Source organism: Heterocephalus glaber, unplaced genomic scaffold (genome assembly GCF_053883595.1).
Source record: "Heterocephalus glaber isolate CG9 unplaced genomic scaffold, H.glaber_assembly_v1.0 deba00001556, whole genome shotgun sequence".
Classification (NCBI taxonomy): Eukaryota; Metazoa; Chordata; class Mammalia; order Rodentia; family Bathyergidae; genus Heterocephalus; species Heterocephalus glaber.
Window position 1 is genome coordinate 5117498 of NW_028258347.1, and position 19087 is coordinate 5136584.

At 40.0% G+C, this 19087-nt stretch overlaps 1 protein-coding gene across 6 annotated transcripts; it reads right to left on the reverse strand.

Moving 5' to 3' along the window:
- Positions 1-5055: 5055 nt before the first annotated feature.
- Positions 5056-9067, reverse strand: Tmem74 (transmembrane protein 74). 6 transcript variants are annotated; one of them, XM_021262815.2, is made up of 4 exons: positions 8941-9067; positions 8152-8216; positions 7650-7707; positions 5056-7277 (listed from the first exon to the last, which is right to left on the reverse strand). In XM_021262815.2, the coding sequence occupies exon 4, from the start codon at positions 7112-7114 to the stop codon at positions 6203-6205; it is 912 nt and encodes a 303-aa protein (XP_021118474.1). In that variant the 5' UTR covers positions 7115-7277; positions 7650-7707; positions 8152-8216; positions 8941-9067; the 3' UTR covers positions 5056-6202. The 6 variants fall into 6 exon arrangements, with proteins under 6 accessions (XP_021118474.1, XP_021118473.1, XP_087046953.1 ...); XM_021262814.2 differs by having other exon boundaries at positions 7650-7817; XM_087190827.1 differs by having other exon boundaries at positions 7650-8216.
- Between the last annotated feature and the right edge of the window lie 10020 nt (positions 9068-19087).

A 19087-nucleotide genomic window follows, 5' to 3' on the forward strand; every position in this document is an offset into this window, starting at 1 on the left:
ATGCAGAAAGTGTCATCTTCAGTTTATAGATGAAGAAATTATTGGGCCGGGGATTTAGCTCAGTGGTTTTGCCACCTGCTGCACAAGTGCAAGGACCCAAGTTCAATCCCCAGTACCAAAAAAAAAAAAAAAAAAAGAAACTATGGGTCAGAAGACTTGACAGGAACACAGGAGCAGTGATCCCAACTTCAAGACATCATTCTCTGGATCTGAGGCCCTTATTGTACCTGGGAAGATAGGTTTCTCTCCATCACTGTATCCCTACTGGAGACTTCTGAAGTCCTCTGCATTACTGCATATGTAGGAAGAGTGACCACCTTTTTTCTTTTGGGCACAGAGGGACATGTCTAACCTCAAGGGTGTCTGTGAGCAGGATGGCCACCTGATGGGATTGTTTAAATTTGGTTGCATATTTTGAAAAAACACCATATTATCTAAAAGCAAATATGATTTCCTTATAGGAAGAGTTTATTTCTCAAGTCATGTGAGTTGTTTTATAAAATACAAATACAAAAGACCTTAGAAATTATGGTAGACATCTAGCCAACAGTTTTAACTCTCTCCATTTTGGGGCACAAAATGGGACTGCACTTCTTGGTTTGCATGGGACTACATAATTAGTTCTGGCTGATAAGCTGTGGGGGGAGGTGCAGTGACTGCCTGAGACCTTTCAGACTCTGTTTCCTTCTAACTTAATAATGAGCAACAATTGGCTAGGTATCTGCATAAGGTTGGGTTCCTGAGAGCACCCTTGTTGACCACAAGAGACATGCAGCAAGAGACCATGGAATTATTACTACACAGGTCTTTCTGAATGATCAGAGGTGATTAACACAAACCAAAAGCTTTCAAAGCAAAAAATATATATGATGAAAGAACTAGATTTTTTCCTTTTAAATGAGTGAAACAATATATAGAGCCTCACTTCCAAATGTCTCTTTAGAGTCCTTCACCTCTGCAACACATACACAATAGACACAATTTCACTTAGTAATGTACATTGCAATGCATCCCTCACATGAAAATGGGAATCAAAATTAGATTAAGAGCAAATTAAAGGCATGGGCATAAAATAACTTAATATATGTTTTTCACCTAAAAGCTTTCTAAACTTTGTATGTTTTTAAAAATATCTGTTCATGTATTTATTTCTTCATCATCCAATTCATACTCTAAGTTCAACACTAAGTAATTTAGAGATACTCAAATACCTTTGACTATTCCATATATATGAAGCAGAAATAATGAAAGCACAGTTTATATTACTTATGCTATCAAGAAGAATGTTACACTTGAGCTAGGGGTAAATATTCATAGTTTTAATTTTTTGTGCAGATAGTTTCAAACAGTTTAAAAGGATCAAATCAGCACCAGATTCAGATTTAAATAAAAGTAAACACACAATAAACCATCTCAATAAATAATTTTAAGGCGATACATTTGCTATTTATAAGGCATCAAATGCCATAAGAAAAAGCTCATAACCTTAATAATTGCCCTTTTAATATAAAAACACAGGATCATCATCAAATTATTTTGGCAAGAAAAGTGGAGTTAAAAGTGTGACAAGAACCATTTAGTGAAAACTCAAAATACATCATATAGGCTTAACTATCTCTGCTTTCTTTCATGATATTTGTTTTGAATCTGGGGAAGATAGCAGTGGGAAAACAGGCTGGCTGTTTCTCAAACATAGGAGAGTTACCAAAACTTGAAGCAAAGGAATATGCTGCCCATATTTTCCTGTAATTGACAGTAAAATAATTTCTAAATATGTTACAGTCTTATGAGCCTGAAATCGAAAGGTTAAAAAAAATCAATAAACATTTGTAGGATACTGAATAACCAAAACAGATTTCTATAATTATGGCATCTTATTCTGTGGTTGATTACAAATTCTTCATCCATGACCTGTGAAAGGTTTCTCTTGTTTTTAAAGTCAACATTAAGGTACACCAAATTCCTATGACAAAATTATTCTAACAGCAGCTTTGGGATATTAAAGTTCTACAACTATATCCTAATACATTTATAGACTTGTACACATAAACTTGCCCGCCAATAGACAAAAACCACGAGTACACTCTTTTAAGTGGAAGCCATGGATTTTTGAGATCAGTTTTATGTGTTTAACATCTTTATCTTTACAATGGTAATGTTCTAGTTAGGGAAATTACTTCCTAAGATGTATGTTCAGAAAAGTGAGGAGAGAGTATTATGGAGTACAAGATAAACATAAAATGATATAGCTGAAATGAGATAAAAGATGAGATATTAATTATCTACCTTATGAGCTTTTGTACACTGAAAAAAATCAGTGAGACTTGATATTAATACTTTTTATCAAAGTCATTCTTTATGCCTAGTTCTGGGAAAGGTTAAATCCATTAAACAGAAGTATAAAGATCTGTTTTATTCCTTTGTTGCAGTAGAATCTTGTTATGGTATTAAATCTTGCTCAAACAGGTAAACCATTGGCAAAAATTGTGGCTCTCGTTGGTCAGACCATGGTTTTTGGTAGCATTGATTACTATAACAGAATCTGATTTTAAGATTGAAAAAATCCTCCTCCTAACATACCTCTTTAACTAGAGATGATTAATCCAGGCACACATGTGAAGCATGAAGGTCAAAATACTCAAATTCAACTCTCTAGAATTTTTGCATGTCCCAACATAGTAAAAAAAAAGCCCCTTAGGTCCAGATCCTTAATTCCTGATATATGATTGGCATGGTGTTCATGCATTCATTTGACCTTACTGTAGGGGATAAGGAGAAAACACAAATGATTTTAGTAGTTTGTCTAAACTTGCACCTCAAAAGACATGTTCCAGCACTGGTTGGAATAAAAAGGTAAGTGTGAGGGGACAAATTCAAACATTTTAAGCAGACAGCAAAGCCTATAGTATCAAGGCAAGCAGCTAGGTAGCACAGAATCAAGGTACATAGCAGTCATGTGAGTAAAACCAGCCACAGCCAGAAAGGACTTCCTGCTTCCAAGCAGCCCTTTACTCTTCTGAACCACAAATCAGCTCTGCAATGGGAAGCCTGGGAAGACATTCTTCATATGTAAGGGCAGTACATCATATTATATGGTCTGCTTCAAGAGCTTCCAACAGCTGGCAAGGACCCATAACACTGCAAAGAAAACTTCAAATTCTACCACAGTTTAAGGTGTCCTAAGTAGGCAGTTTAGAAAGACATTAGAAAGCTTGAATTGTCCACTAGCAACATGCAGAACTCAACAGCAAAGAAAGGCAGCTTTCTTTCTCGTCCTCACACTGTTGGGCCACATGGCTGAAGGATTAGCTGCCTTCTCTTTAAGATTAGGAAGAGACACTGAGATGAGATTCTTGAAACCAGGTAAATAAGCTTAAGGTGTAGAAGCTCTGTAAATTCTGCTTTTCCAGGTCTAGTAATAAAAACTTCTATAGATAAGAACCAGCACCATGTTGAAGAGATGGATGTAAGGTCACAAATTTCTATGAAGGTTCCCAGACTAACACTATGGCTACTGTCTCTGCAATGTCTGTAACATTTTCCACCTGGTCTGGCCAAAGTACCTCTAGCATCAAAACACTATTGGATTGAAACAATGGTGTTCAAAGTTGTGCATTTTTCTTTGTCTGGATTACCCTTATTTTCAAAATCAAGCAATCTTTGTCTTCAATTCAGGCACTGATAAAATGGAGGAGGACTACTCAAACTAAATACACAGGGGAAGGCTGATTGCAGGAATTATCTGAATTATGAAAATAGCCTAAAGCAGTCATGTGGATGATTTTAACTGGTACCTGTTAGTAAGTAGAATGGTCTGTGGTCATAAAAGTTAAACCTTAAAAGAGTTATATTTTAGCAGATTTAAATAATGTTATCTAAATAAGAATTTATTTGCTAACTGCCAACTTTCAATTTTAAATCTTAAGGAAAATTTTACACAGTTCTCACAGAAAAAAAATATTCTCACAGTTTAGGTCCCCACCCCCACTTGAATATATATGTTCTTTTCCTATATAGCTTTTATTAATGTTGACTTTAGATCATATCTATAAATTTAGTAGCATGTAAGATTCATTAAACACTTCCATATGAAAAGCACTGGGTTTTCTCCTTTATCATCAATTTTACAGAACTGAAAAGACACTCATCCTGTGTCATCAACTGATAATCAGGCTATAAATTAATTCAGTTTTGTCTTCCATTTGGCTAATGAATCCTGCTTCACTACTAAAGAGAAACAAAATACAGTTGGTCTCACTTGGGCTCTATGAATAAACATGTAGATTTTACAATGTAATTTTCAGAGTTTTTTTTTTTTTTTAACCCAGGTAAGACCTGCTTGCTCATTCCGGCAGATTATTTCCTTCCTGTCTGCAGCTCCTCAAGCAGGCTAGAACTGGACAATTTATAAACCTTCAGGACATAAAATTTATACTGCTGGGAAGGTGGCCTCAACACAAACCATGACATGACAGTCATAGTTAAACAGATTTACCTAAAAAACACAACAAGCCAGCTATAGAAAATAAAAATCATGATTTCTCATGATTCCTTCACACATCTACCCCCCTCATCATCCCTTTTTGTACTTTAGCTTGACCCCGAGTAACACACAGGTAACTACCCATCAAATGGATGTGACACCCACAAGTGCTCATTCACATAATATCCTGACTCACACACTGCCAGCCAACGTCATCCACATATCCCACAGTGTTCACTGACAACACAAATTCAGATGTAGGATTTAACTGATAACAACTCCTACAGTGGGAGGCTGGAAACACGTCAGGAACAGTCCCACACTGCAAAGCACTTCTGAGGCTGCATCCCCTGTCCCTTACTGAGCAACTGCCATACTGTGGCAGTGGCAGTGTGGACATGGGGTATATAACTACACTGCCCATCTTGTCCCTCCTAGACCAAGAAATTATACTTTATAAGGCTAGAGCACACAGTTACTGAGGAGCCCAAACATAACACACTCAGTGGGATGTCTGGACCTGTCCGGGAAGGAAGCACATTGGTGGTGGGCACTGTTCCTACTGAATGGGAGTTTGGTCTTTCTTTCCTCCAGTTGCAGTATTTCGGCTGTGGGCATAGTGTCCTGAGGCAAAGGCTGGCGGCAAATGACACGGCCTGCCAGGTGCAGTTCCCAAGAGTCTAGCTGCAATCTCTCACGAGACTGTCTCCAAACACCCGCAGTGCAACAGTGCACGGGAGCATGCCAGAGCCAGCCATGACTCAGACTTGTCTTGATGGTCAGGTGTCTGGAGGTGTATTTTAAATCTCATGCTTCACTTTTCTGGTGTGAAAAATGGCAAAGACTTCAAGAGCACAGACAACCAGGATGATGACAAAAACACAAACAAATAAAATTTATATCAGCAACCACTTTTACTTCGCATGGGACAATGGCAAATATGTGGTACTAATACTGCAGGTTTATTTTACACTGGTCTTATGATTCATAAAGTTTTTATTAGAAATTTTACTCTAATAACATAGTTGCCATTTCTAAATACAGGAATAATTTAAATTTTTTAATTTAATAATTAAATTATTTAATGTTAATTTTTAATTTAATAATTAAATAATTTAAATTAAAATGTTAAATTTAATAATTAATTTAATTTAAATAATTTAATTTAAACATTTTTATAGTTTAAAAATAACCCAACATTCTCAAGCTTCACAATATCCACACTCAAACATCTGTATTTTAGTATTTAGCCAAATTATATCACGAAAAATCCAGCAAGAAAACAGATAAGCACCTCTGAGAATTAAATGTATGGTTTACTATGTGATTAGTGCTTGTTTTTCACAAAACAGATTGCCAATCGATCCCATTATATGTACAACTTCCACGTACACCTGAAGAATACTACAGTTTTACAAAAGACACCACTTGTATATTGGGTCATTAGAATTATTTTGCTATACAAATAGAAGCTCATGGCCATTACAGATTAATGGTTTACAACTCTCAGAAAGCTAGGTGTGGCTGGTTGTGGTTTCTTATGCATTTTACATGACTTTTCTTCTAAACAGAAGATACGCGGAGAACAAAACACTCACTGGCTGGTTGTTGGTTTGTGAAATAAACTTTTCTTGCTGGGGAAATAAGTCACATTATTAATTTTAAGAAAAAGTTTTTATATAAAATGCCAAGGCAGACTCCCAAGAAGTTCAGTCAGAGTTAACTCCGTACAGCAAGAGCATCTTCCTCTACCAAGGACAGTTCCAGGGCATTTTCATGAGTGCTGGTTTTCATCCTAAAGTGGAAAGAACCGTAGAGTTTTGCAGACTCTTTGGAAGAAGCAAATCTGCTTCGCCGATAAAGCTCCCCCTTCCACACAGACATCATCAGCAAACAGGACAGAACAACGCCTCCGAGAGTGAGGAGGCAGAGCCCAGCAATCACACAGCGGTCCAGGTGAGCCCCCAACCTCGCACTCTCTTTCTCCAGGCGTTCCATCTCCCGGGCTGCCACCGTGCTGGGATCCACAGCCACCTCCCGGGGGACAATGTAAGAAATGATCACTAGCAAGATGCCAATGACTAAGAACAAGATGGCACTGATGAAGCCGTAGTCCACCGATTTCCCTGAAGAGGTGGCTTCTGAACTTGTGTCGTCTTCATCTTCAGATATCAAAGACACGGCAGCCTCCTGGGACCATTCATTTGGATTTCCCCAGCCAAGGTCTCCAGGCCAATTACCCCCCTTTGCTGAAGTGGACCTCTGGATTCGCTGCTCCAGGTTGACATTCTCATCTACATAGGTGAGAGAAGTGTCTAGCTCCTGGCTGCAGCAGTGGCAGACTTTCTGTTCTGATGTCATCTGGCTGTTCCCAGGAGGTCCTTCAGGGAAGAAGGCTGGCTGAATAGTGCTGTCCTGCTGGGAGGAGGAGTGGGGTTCTAGGGAGGGGCGATGTCTAGATCTTTCCATCACGTCTGCTCTTGGTACGGACTTGCAGCGTTTCTGACAGCACAGAGCAGCTCTGATGGAGGCCGCCCCTTCCCGGTCCCCAAGAGGCCCTTCTGCAGCCCAGTCCATGATGTCACACAGGTTGGCCCGGCTGCTTTTCTTAGCAAGGCACTGGAGCTCCATGGAGCTGGGCAGACGGCCCCCAGAAGTTTCTAGAAGTTCTGCCAGGAGCAGCGCAGATATGGACTCAGTACTGCTAAGCCAGATCACGAGCTACCAGAAGCACTGCTCTTGAGGGCCCCATCTCCTTTGCGGTCACCACAAGGGCACTTCTGCCCAATTCCTCCTAAAAAGAGCCAAAGAAGGGGTGATTCCTAGTGGCAGGAAAGTGTGAAAAGGGCAAACCACCTCACTTGTCACAGGAGTTAAAACTGAGAAACTCAGGGTAGAAAAGGACCAGGAAGTGGCAGTGTCTCTGGAGAAAGCACACTACCATCACCAACCCAAATTTATCCAAGGGCTCACACATTTCTGTGACAGGATCCCTCAAAGGAGAAGGAAGGTTTCCTGTAGATAGACACAAAGCAGAAAGGCAGGGGCCCCTTTTAGCAGAAATGCCGAGTTTCTGGAGGACTGGAAGCACAGGCTTGTTAATGCAATTACACTGTGTTTACACTCGGTCAGAACAGATTCTAGTCAGATTTGTTTTAATACTTACATGCTCCTATCAGCTGGGTTCCACTGGAGCAAGAGTTCAGCATCTTAACTCAGCAGCTCTGAGGTGATGACAAAAGGCAGATAGATTCACCAGCCACCGTTTCAGGCTCACACCTGTATAGCCCTTGGCCCTCTACTTCCTTCAAGCAGCCCTAGACTTCCTTCTGCCCTACAAGGCAAAATGTGCTGGTCCCCAGGGGTGCAAGACAGCATGCTTCACAGCGACCCCTGCATGAAGCCATAAGCAGCCACTGCAATACATTCTGTTTATTCCGGCTGCCCCTGCCTGCTGAGACTCACCAAGTCTCAGTGGACAGTTTCTCTTTTTCCCTATGGTTTGTTAACAAACAAGCACAGAAAGTTGACCGTCCAGCAAATTTTACAGACCCAGTCTGGAAGTTGGCTGACAATAGAGACAGATTATAAACCCAGAGTTTGGTGGAGGCAAACAGGTGAGAAGTTGTTTCCAAGGTTACTTGTGGGACTTCATATCCCAGACTCACCCTCGTGGGCTCTGGGTCTGGCAGAAAGCCAGCTGCCAATCTTTGCTGCCTCCACCACCACCTTTCTGAAAAACAGAAATCCATTTTCCACTGTCACTATTTGTTGGGTTTAAGAAAGGCCCATTTAATTTTGATTTCAAATCCAAGGTGAGCACTGATTTTAACCCACGGCTTAATGCTTGTTATTCTTCAGAATCCAACAGACAGTGGAAGGCTGGCCAAGGTTCCTAGGGTCACCCAGCAAGACAGTCCGAGCCTGGGGGAAGGCATGGACAGGTTTTCTGCGGTGCTTCAGTGGGTTGTCTTTATTTTTAAACAAACATTTGTCTTCTGTTATCAGAGTTTCTCTGTGCCCCAAACAGCAGCATAGCAACCAACGAAAACCACTAAGTGCAAGAAAACCAAGACTGAACCAGAGCTTTTCTTTGCCAAGTGGATGGAACGTACAGAAAGACGCAAAGAGTGAGCAAGTGGGGACGGTCCCCCAGCTACTGGAAGAGAAACCGGCTAGGACGAGCCAGCGGGGTCCCCAGTGGGGTCCAGTTTACAACAAAGGGGGAGCAAGCCGTCGCTCAGTCCTCCTCCCACCTGCGGTGAGAACCGCCAGCTGCACGGCGAACCGGGCTCACCCGTGGGGCCGCTGAGTCCCGGTGTCCGCCCGTCCACGCCCGCGCAGCCCAGGTAAAGGACGCGCCTCGCCGCCCCGCCCTCCGCAGAGACCGGAACCAGCCCACCCCGCCGGGACCCGCGGGCCCGCTCCCTCCCGGGCACCCCGCGCGTAGCACTCACCCTCCGCCTCCCGGTGCGGCGGAGCCCACGCATCCGCGCCGACGCGGGAGGGAGGAGGCCCCGCCCCGCGCCCACGATCGCGCACACCGCGACAAGCGCCCGCGAGGTGGGCGAGGTCCGCTGCCGGGCGGGGCGGGGCGGGGCCTGAGGGGCGGGGTCGTGGGGCGGAGCCCTCCCGCTGAGCATCCCGGGAGTTGTAGTTCGGGAGGCCGTGCCCCTGCCTGGCTCCTAGCGGGCAGGTTTAGGTGTCCCTGCACCACGCCCAGACTTGGAGAAAGCCCAGGCTTTTCTGCGGGGCACGGGGTCCTGCAACTTCAAGGGTGGCCACATGGTGAGTGAGGGACTGCTGGAAGGAGCGTATATTTAGTTCCAACAGTTTGCTGAGCAATTTGCATATTTCATCTTACTTAATAGTTAAAAACACATCTTCAAAGTAGATTTTATTAATCTTCATTTTTCACAGGAGGAAGCAGCATCTGAGAGATCAGGTGCTCCCGCAAGGTTACAGTGGCAGTGAACTGCCACCTCCACAGTGGCATCCAAGATCGGGGCTCCAAAGCCGCCGCCTGTCGCACGGGTCAAGGAAGGGAGACCCTGCGGAAAGGGTTGTCCTTTCACCGGGTTGCTCAGTGCCTAGTGCAGTACCCAGTATCTGTTGATGTATGAATAATAACGGCTCAAAATAGCACCATAAGTAACATTTATTATTGCCATGCTCTAGTCTGTGCATTTTAGGTGAATTAACTCATTTAATGGCCACAGTTAATTGTAAAGATACTATAAAATCCTCATTTTTATAAAAGAGAAAAATGAGTTGAAAAGAAATCTGCCTTACGTCACACACCTTAGTATTTAGCAAAGGTGGGGCAAACCCAAAAAAAGCCTCAGCAGGATGCTTTATTTTCAGAATGGAAGACCAGAAGTCAAGAGGTAAATGAACACTGGAGGTTGACATCACCGAGCGGTGGCCCCTAGGACAGGAAAACGTTATTTCTTTGGGTCTCCACATACCCAGAGTGAACTGCAGCAGTCAACAGCTGGAGACCCATAGAATGGTGGTTTGTGGTTCATCTTGACTTTTTCAGCATCTCCTTTGGATTGAGTCCAGGGACATTGGTTATTTTTTTCTAAGGGGAACACACACACGATTCCATTATTTATGACATTTTACTGCTTGCAGGCACCTTGAATAAATGCTCCGGTTCCTTGTTTTCATTGTTTGTCATTCCTATAATGACAATTTCATGGATTTTCCTTTACACTGGATAGAGGTCATAAGCTCGTGGTTCTAGGAACTTTACAATCCAGTCCCTTTAAACTCTTTGTCCCTGTGTTTTCTCCCTCTCTCTCTCTCCCCGCACACCCTCTCTCCCTCCCCTTCCTCTCCCCTCTCCCACTCTGCTTTTTGAACTGGGTCTATAGTTCACGGTGACCATGAACTCACTACAAAGCCCAGTCTGTCCTCAAACTGGAGGCAATATTTCTGCCTCATCCTCTTGATGGCTGGTATTACAGATATGTGCCACTATGCCAGGCAGACCTGTTTATTTATGATGTATATTATGATAGGAGTTTTTTAGTCCAAGAAACTGCCCATCAACAATAGAATACATAAATGGTAGAATATTTATACATTGCAGTAGTATGTATGGACTGTGATTGTATCCAAAGTGGAACAATCTTACAATGGTAATTGTTGGGTGTAGAGAAAAATTTTTTGTGTTTATGAAGAGTTGGGTTTTTTTTTTTTTGAGCAAACTGTATGAAATTTATAATCCTGGGCTAAGAGCAACCCTTAACAGTTGAGTTACAGCTACATAGAAGATGAAAAAACTGCAAAGAGAGTTGTCTAACTCTAGAGATATTTGAGAGGCAAGTATTTCAGGGGGAATGAGTCCAGGACCTTAAATACATTTCAACCTTACACTGTAAGGTTGAAAAGGCTACAGACACCTAGGCTTATTTGGCTTTGGGGAAGTGTTTTTATATTCAAAAAATTTATTTTGAGAACTCAGTATTCTTGTATCCAGACAGCAAAGCTTTTTTTTTTTTTTCTGACGTTTTTCTCTATTTCTCATTGGTAAAACAGACTTAAGTTTATGTGCATAAGACAACTCTGTTAGCTTTCTGTTACTGTAACAAATACATGAGATAATCAACTTATAAAGAAAGGGTTTGATGTTTTTGGCTCCCAATTCTGGAGATTTCTATCCATGATTGATTGGCCTAGTGCTTTTAGGGTTGTGTGTAGCACATCGGGGCAGATAGTGTGTGGTGCAGCAAGAACAGCCCATGCTCATCTTTTAGTTCAGCTTCCTCTGGCCTGAGGTTTCGATGGCCGGTCTGTGTTTGCCAAGTCACTTCCTTCACTAGTGTCAGTTGCTACCTGCTGCACACCTGGACATGACCTTTCAGGGAACACAGCCACCGCTGTCCACACTACTGCAGACTCCTTTTTCATTATTTATTTTTAGGTATGAACTCTTGCCTTACATTTTATTACATTCTTTCCTGGTTCATAATCCAGTTTTAGGGACCATTACTACACTGAACTTCCTTGTTAAGGTTACTAACAATTTTTAATTATTCAGCTATTCACCCAACTAATATTAATTATCAACAGATTCTATGCTAAAATACAATAGTGAAGTGTATGGAAATGTACCATTTCATAAATTTTTTGATAAAGGAAATAGATAATGCATGGGAAACATACAGGAAGAGCTCTTACCTCAGAATTGGGGGGTTAAATTAGCCTCCTCAGTGATGTAATGTATAAGTGATATAAATACAAAACTAGGTTGGCCCTTAGAAAAGCAAGGTAGGATGAAGAGGAACAGCAGGTGACAATCCAGAAGTGAGTTATTGGAACTGTCGAAGTTCAGTGTGCCAGCAGTATGGAGTGTGAGGCCAGGAGTGCCCAGTAGCGCTGGTGGAAGTGTCAATAGAAGCAGATCATCTCTGGACTTCTAGGTAACTATCAGGTGTGTGGAATTGATTCTAAAACCAGCAAAGTACCATGGATTTTTTTTAAGCTGGAGAATAACAAGATTGTATCTTAATTTTGAAAAGATCATTCTGGGGAATAAATTTAAGATGAGCTAACCTACAGTCATCAAATAGCTAATTGTAATCATCCAAGCAAGAAATAGTGGCAATGAAATTTAAATTTAAGGACACAGATAAGTTAAAAGAAAAATATCTATTCTGCAAACCTTAATCAGAAGGAAGTTAAAGTTAAAGAGGGCTTCAGAACAAAAAAACGTTACTTGGGATAAAAAGAAATAATAATTATGAAAAGGGAGTATGTCTCAATAGTAGAGTGCTTATCTAATATGCACAAGTCCTGGGTTCAGTCCACAGCACCAGAAAAAAAAAGGAAGGGTTATCACTGTGTCAAGAACGCACAACAGTCTTCACTGTGAATGCCCTCCCTGCATCTCTGTACAACCTTATTTCCAGTCCTGACCAGTGGGATGTGTGGGAATGATGTGTGGTAACTTCCACAGCAAGGTACTGGTGTTTCTGCCTGTGCACTCTTCGCAATGTCTTCTTTCTCTGTGTGATTCTAAAATGACCTTGAGGCCACATTATGTAAGTAGCCTGGGTCTCTGCATCACAGTTTAGAGGAGAGCCGCCTGATCCAGTGAAGACTAGATGTGAGCATAAAACAGCTTTCCTTGTGGTGGTGAAGATTCAGGTGGATTTGTCACAGAATCAGCCTTCTCCTTAATCACAGCAGACCATGAAGGACCTCTGAGGATGGACAGAAGTGATTTGCGTATCCACCTAGATGGGCAGCGGCATAAGCAATTACTGTCTTTTGTCTTCCTTTAATATTAGAAAGGGTAAATCTTTTACTTTAGGATATTTTATAATTACTATATTGCTAATCTTTTAAGTGAGGTTATTTCATACCTAAATTATCTTTCTGTTGAATTTTCTTCTCTTACCCTCATTTTCTCCTTTCCTGTAAAATAGACATACTTGGAAAGCAAAATGTTTTTAGCTATTTCCCATATTCTAAATGTACAACAGAGAAATAACTAAGTTAGATTCTTATAAATACATGATCGTGTGTCTCTGGGGTAGTATTTTCCTGTATTTCATGGGATATAACTAAATAATCCTGGAGGAAAATGTTCTACATTTCAAAAGTTCGTATATTTCATTACTACAGTGCTTCTGAGACCTTTTGATTTGCTAATAAATGATTAGAGGGTCTCACAGCAAGATATACTTTTAGAGTTTTCCCAACTTTATAGGATTATGAATCTTTTATTTTTCACTGAGCATCTTGTAGTACTGGTGTTGTATAAAAATAAAGTTTGGGATATATTGCTATAAAAGAATTGTATTTTCACAGTCATGTCCAGTAAAAGTATTGAATATTTTGATTCAAGTTTTTAAGACCATTTATGTTGAACTCTGCTATGCCATTACTTAATCTAATCTGTTATCTGTCATCTTATTAATGTCACCTACATTAACAGGTGGCTTAGGAGATGGCTGTGCTTCATGCGGTTTTAAATATCATTAGATTTCAAGGCACATAGTTTGGCTTCAGTATTTCACCACTGTTGTTAGTCTTAGGATGTTTTCTGACCCTGCATATGTCTTCTCTATTTCTATTTTTTTTAGCATAGGGTTTTATAATCTTTTATCTGGATTACTGCAATTATCTACCAGTTAATACCTTGCATATAATCTTGAGCTTCTAGTTCACCCCTAACACTGCCAGTGGGGATTGATCTTTATGTAAAAACAGTCTGATCATGGTAATACTCTTAAAATCCTGTGCTCAATTTCTGCTGCATATCTTTGACTTCTTCTGCACTTAGTGAGTTCTTTCAAATGAAAGACAACTATCTATCTCCATTCTTAGAAATGTGTGTGTGTGTGTGTGTGTGTGTGTGTGTGTGTGTGTGTGTATGTTTTAATGGGGATTGAACCCAAGGCCTTCACACTGAGTTACATCCTCAGCCCTTTTAAAAATTCTTTTTGAAACAGGGTCTCACTAAATTCCTAACCTGCCCAGGCTGGGCTCAAACTGCAATTCTCATACCTCAACCTCCCAGAGTGCTGGAATTACAGGTGTGAGCCACCACACCCAGTTCTTAGAAATCCTTAATTTTTATGTATTTAAATATTGTTTCCTTTTTGTTATTGTTAAGTTTCCCAGGTAAAACTTAGGTTCTGAAAATTGTAGGTCATTCTTAACCTGAATTCTTCATAGTTATTTTTTTAATTATCCCCTTGCATTACATGTAATAAAGATTTCCAGGCCCAGTCTCCCATCAGTAGCACTTATTACTGTGGTCTAATAAATATGCTTTGGAACTGATGGGCCATGTGACTGCAAACAAGGTTTATAAAAATTCAATTTCCTTCTCTGTAGGACAAGGATGATAATATGCCTGTTTATTTGACTATTATGAGGAGGACTTAATGAAATAAAGTGCTTAGAAGAATGTCTGACATCTACTGAATGATCCAATGTTATATTATTTTATAGTTATTAATTGTTTTTAGCTGTTTCAATTATGCCATTTAATTCGTCCATTAAATTTTAAAATTTCAACAATTTTTCACTTGCTTGTTGTTTAATTTTTTCTTTTACATAACTATATGTATACTATTTCTTACTTTTATAAATGTATTGTCTCCCCTTAACTTCTCATTGATATTTGTTATACCTAGCCTCAGTTATGAGCTGTCCATTTTTGTTAACGTATTTGCTGTGTATTGGGAGTAAGGACTTTCATTTGGTTTCTCTTTCATGGAATGTCCTTTCTGAGATTGTTGGCTGTACTTTATTGTGCTCATTCTTTTATCAGAATTTTTCTGTTTGATTTGGTGCTCCATCTGCTTCGGTAGCATCCTTGAAATGGCTTTATATTCATCCAATAACAGCTCATGTGTTTTTCATATTTTAGAAATTCCTTCTTATTTTTGTCCCCTGAGAATAGCTTGTCCTTTCAGGGAAATTCTGCATTTCTCACCCTGTGCTCACCTCTTCCTTTGCTCCCAACATAGGAACCCATCTCATAAACCAAGAAGTTCCTCAGCTGTGTCCTCAATGTCTCTTTCCTCAGCCATCTCCTCTGCATAGACCGGGCACTCCTGCATTTCACTTGCCAACTTGCCGGTCCAGGGAACACTTACAAGTGAGTTAGCTCCGACAGACTGTAGTCTTCCCATTAGCTTTGCCTATTAGTTTTTCTGTGGCCTGGCTAGAATTGGCCATTACCTTGTTTGTATCTCAGCTTAACCTAATTATTATGCATCATAAGAAATGTATCGTTTTTACTTGTCTGTGAGAAAGGAGAACCTCAGTCATAATTTAACCTTTGATCTCCAACCTTCACTTTCAGCCTAAATAGGGCAGAAGTCATGGAATGTTTTTCAATCCACTAAGTTTGGTAACACATAAATGTGCAAATTGGAAGCTAAGAATGATTTAAATGGCTGTATGTAAGCAAAGAAGTGAGGGAAGGCAAATCCAGAGTGGAAAGGGTGCTGGAAGAAAGGGACTTTGGAGGGGGATCGGGAAAAAAAGAATGGCTAAAACTTTCTGAGGAATGATGGATTTTCAAATCCATCAATTCTTGAGCTAGATATATTACAAGATTGAAGTGGGATTCATTACAAAGTTTTATTTTTAATTAACACATAATAACTGTCCATATTTATGAAGGATATCATGTTTGATATACGTACACATTCTATAGTGATCAAATTGGGCTAATTGCATATCCATCATTTCAAGCATTTATCATTTCTATGTGGGGAACACTTTCAATATTCTCTTCTAGCTATTTTGAAATAAGCAATTCATTATTGTCAGCTATAGTCACTGTCCTGCAAATTCTAGAACACCAGAATTCACCCCTTCTCACTGTACTTTGTACCTGCTGAGCAATCTCGCTCCCCCTTCTTCTCCCCCTCCCCAGCCTCTGTCAACCACTATTCTATTCTTTACTTCTATGGCATCAACCTCTCCAGGTTCCACAGATGAGTGAAAATCATGTGATATTTGTCCTTCTGTGTCTGGCTTATTCCAGGTTCAAGCATTTTATCACAAGTAATAGGATTTCATTCTGGAGGGGCTTAATATACTTCATTGTGGATGTGTACCATTTTCATTATTCACTTATATGTTGAGGGAAATTTGGGTGGGTTTTTTGTTTGGTTTGGGTATTTTCTTTGTATAATTAGCTAAAACTTTGCATACATTTCATGAAATCCCCAGTGGAATCTGTGGCAAGACCCTGTGGTCAAACACATTAATATCTTTTTTTCAGCAAAAAGTCTGGCTATCCACCCTAGTTGGGATAAACAAAAAGTGCAAGTAGCTTTACCGGAAGTTCAAATTTGGTTTTGTTGTCAAGTGAGTTTACCAACAATTGATAAAAATTCTTTTGGTCTGAAGAGTTATTGGCTTTCAGACTGATGACTAAACAGTAGCCTTCCTTAACCCTTGCTCTTATCTCTGAACTGGATCCTCCCAGTCTTTACGATACTAATTTAGGTTTCTGTGGTAAAGTGTAGGTTCGTGATGGTCTAGATGGCCGGAAGTGGGACAGCTAGTTTCTCTTCAGTGTGGTCTCCCCTCCTGCAGCTGATAAGACCGGGCTCATTCGGGGACACAGCAGGGGTACAGGAGAGTGAATTAAAAATGTACAAAGCCTCATGGGGGCTAGACTTAAAGCTGGCTTAAGGGTGCTTTCCAGTGGTTTTGTGGAGCCATGTCAGCAGCTTAGCTTAGATTCATAGGATATTGCAGTAGGCTCTACCTCTTGACGGAATAACCTACAAAGCCATGTTACCAGGAGTGTGGAAGAACTAGGACCATGTTTGCAATCAGGCCACTTTAATAATAAAGTGCTGAGTTTGAACATAAATTGGAAAGCAGTGCTATCTATGGAGACCCAGCCACATATTCACTGGTTGCTTTACCAAAATCAATTACCCACCGTTCCCGCTGTTCCCTTTTGTAGCAGCATTTGGATTTCCCTTGAGGTAACTGTCTTTCTTTTTTGTGTAGCAACTTTGTGGTTTGAGGGAGAGTGACTCTTCTCAAAGGCACATATCAGTAACTCATCACATTCCTCTTGCTTCAGCGATTGTTTCAGGGAAAGGAAGGAAAAAGTTCTATGCCAAATCAAATATGGATCTTCCTTAGCTGCAGTTAGCTCAGGAATAATTCAGTCAAAATAAAGTTCAAAATTGTGGTCAGTGGTTAAAGACAGAGGGTGTTCATAGTCCTTTTCTGCTTATACCACAAGGGAAGTTAGCCTGAGGACACAGCTGACATGCAGGAGGACCAAGAAGCAGAATGAAAATCAAGGTTAAACTGTGAGAAAATTCTCCCCAGCTTTGAGCATCTTGGTAATTTCACTTAACAAATCATGAACTTGAACTTGTTTTCTGGTATAAAAGCATTGAATTGTGATATATTTTCATTTTATTTCATTAGACTCCTTAAAGTTGCACTAGGCTTTATTTATCTAACTCCCAGTTTCACCATAGTACCTTTCACATCATAGTTGCAAAATGAATGTTTAAAGGCCCCATATAACCTTAAACCCACTATAGCATAGTTTTCTTGTATGAAAAAGTAGAAACAAGGCTGGGGATTTAGCTCAGTGGTTTCACCGCCTGCTGCACAAGCACAAGGACCCAAGTTTGATCCCCGGTACCACCAAAAAAAAAAAAGTAGAAACAGTATCTATAAATAAGAAAACAAAAGGCAGACCTCAATTTTAGGATCTCCATTGATATTTATAGAGTGGATATAAAAATCAGTTGATAAATGAAAAGATTAAATCTGAAATGGATCACTGTGTATACTTCTATTTTGCTACAGTCATAGCTAAAATAAAAGATACAAATCAATGCTTTGGACCTAAAAAAAAAAAAAAAACCAGAACATAAGAGAGGGAGGGAAGGAAGGAAGGGGGAAAAAAGAAGAAGAGGAGGAGGAGAAGGAGGAGGAGGAGATGGGGGGAGGAGGGGAAAGAGAAGAAGCTCCTAACCAAAGGGAAGGAAATATTCTATAAGGAATAATCTAATCACCTTCATAGGTAACAAGTTTTAGAATAACAGAATATGAAAAGGGAAATAAACCACAAGAAAACTGAGCGAGTTCACAGTGAACATGAGGAACATGGCAGTTCCACAAACAGCACTCTCATTTTGTAAAGTGTATAACAGACCAAGGTTAATTCCCTAAGTCCCTATTAACATTTTGATGTCAGTGTTCCTAAGAAAAGGGAATTTGGTTATCTGGCAAGAGCTGTTGAAAAACTTAACTAGAACAGATGCTTAGCACAAAAATGAGAGCTAAATAGCAATGGGAGGTGTTAGATCTGTGAGACAGACAGGGGGCTTTTTCTTGCATAGTGAAAATTTTTTCTTTGATCTTAACGAGAATTAGAATGTACTGTATGACTTAACCTACAAGATAAAATCCTCCCTTTTAAAATCAAGGCAAAGTAACCTTAAGCAACAATAAAAGTGACGGCTAAATATTGGGAAAATACACTTTAATGAACTATAAAATATGTAATGACAGAGTCTGTCAGTGTACAAAATCAATGTCACTGTCACATCTGCTAAGCTATGGCATCCATCTATCAAAAATACTTTATAAATAATTTAATTAAGTGGACCATTACAGTACTGCTCTATTTCCCCTCTCTGTGGAGGCAGACTATGCAAATCATTACCAAATTCTCTTAATCCACCAGAGCCCTCACTTCTATTTTTATGCATCTATCAAAGTCTCACATATTCTTTATAGTCATAACATATGAGAATGTTCCATGATGCACTTTGTCAAGACTTATGATTAGAGTCATAATCATGTTCAGACACTTTCTGAACAACATCAAGGAAAATGAAATTGCAAATTTCAAGGATAAAGCAACTAATCTGTCCACTGTTAGACTGGTTATACTTGGTGAACATATTGTTATGGTAATGTTGCAGTCTGCGCATTTATTGCTTCACATATTTAGTAAAATTTATTAAGCATACACTTAGATCAGGCACTATGCTAGATGTTGGGGATTCAAAGATGGAGAAACACGTGATTAATAGCTCTGCAGTACTTTCAAATTTTCCCCAGTATAATACAGGCCAC

Excerpts from the sequence above, each read along its gene's own strand:
- Tmem74 (XM_021262815.2), bottom strand. The coding sequence starts at position 7,114 with ATGGAGCTCCAGTGCCTTGCTAAGAAAAGCAGCCGGGCCAACCTGTGT.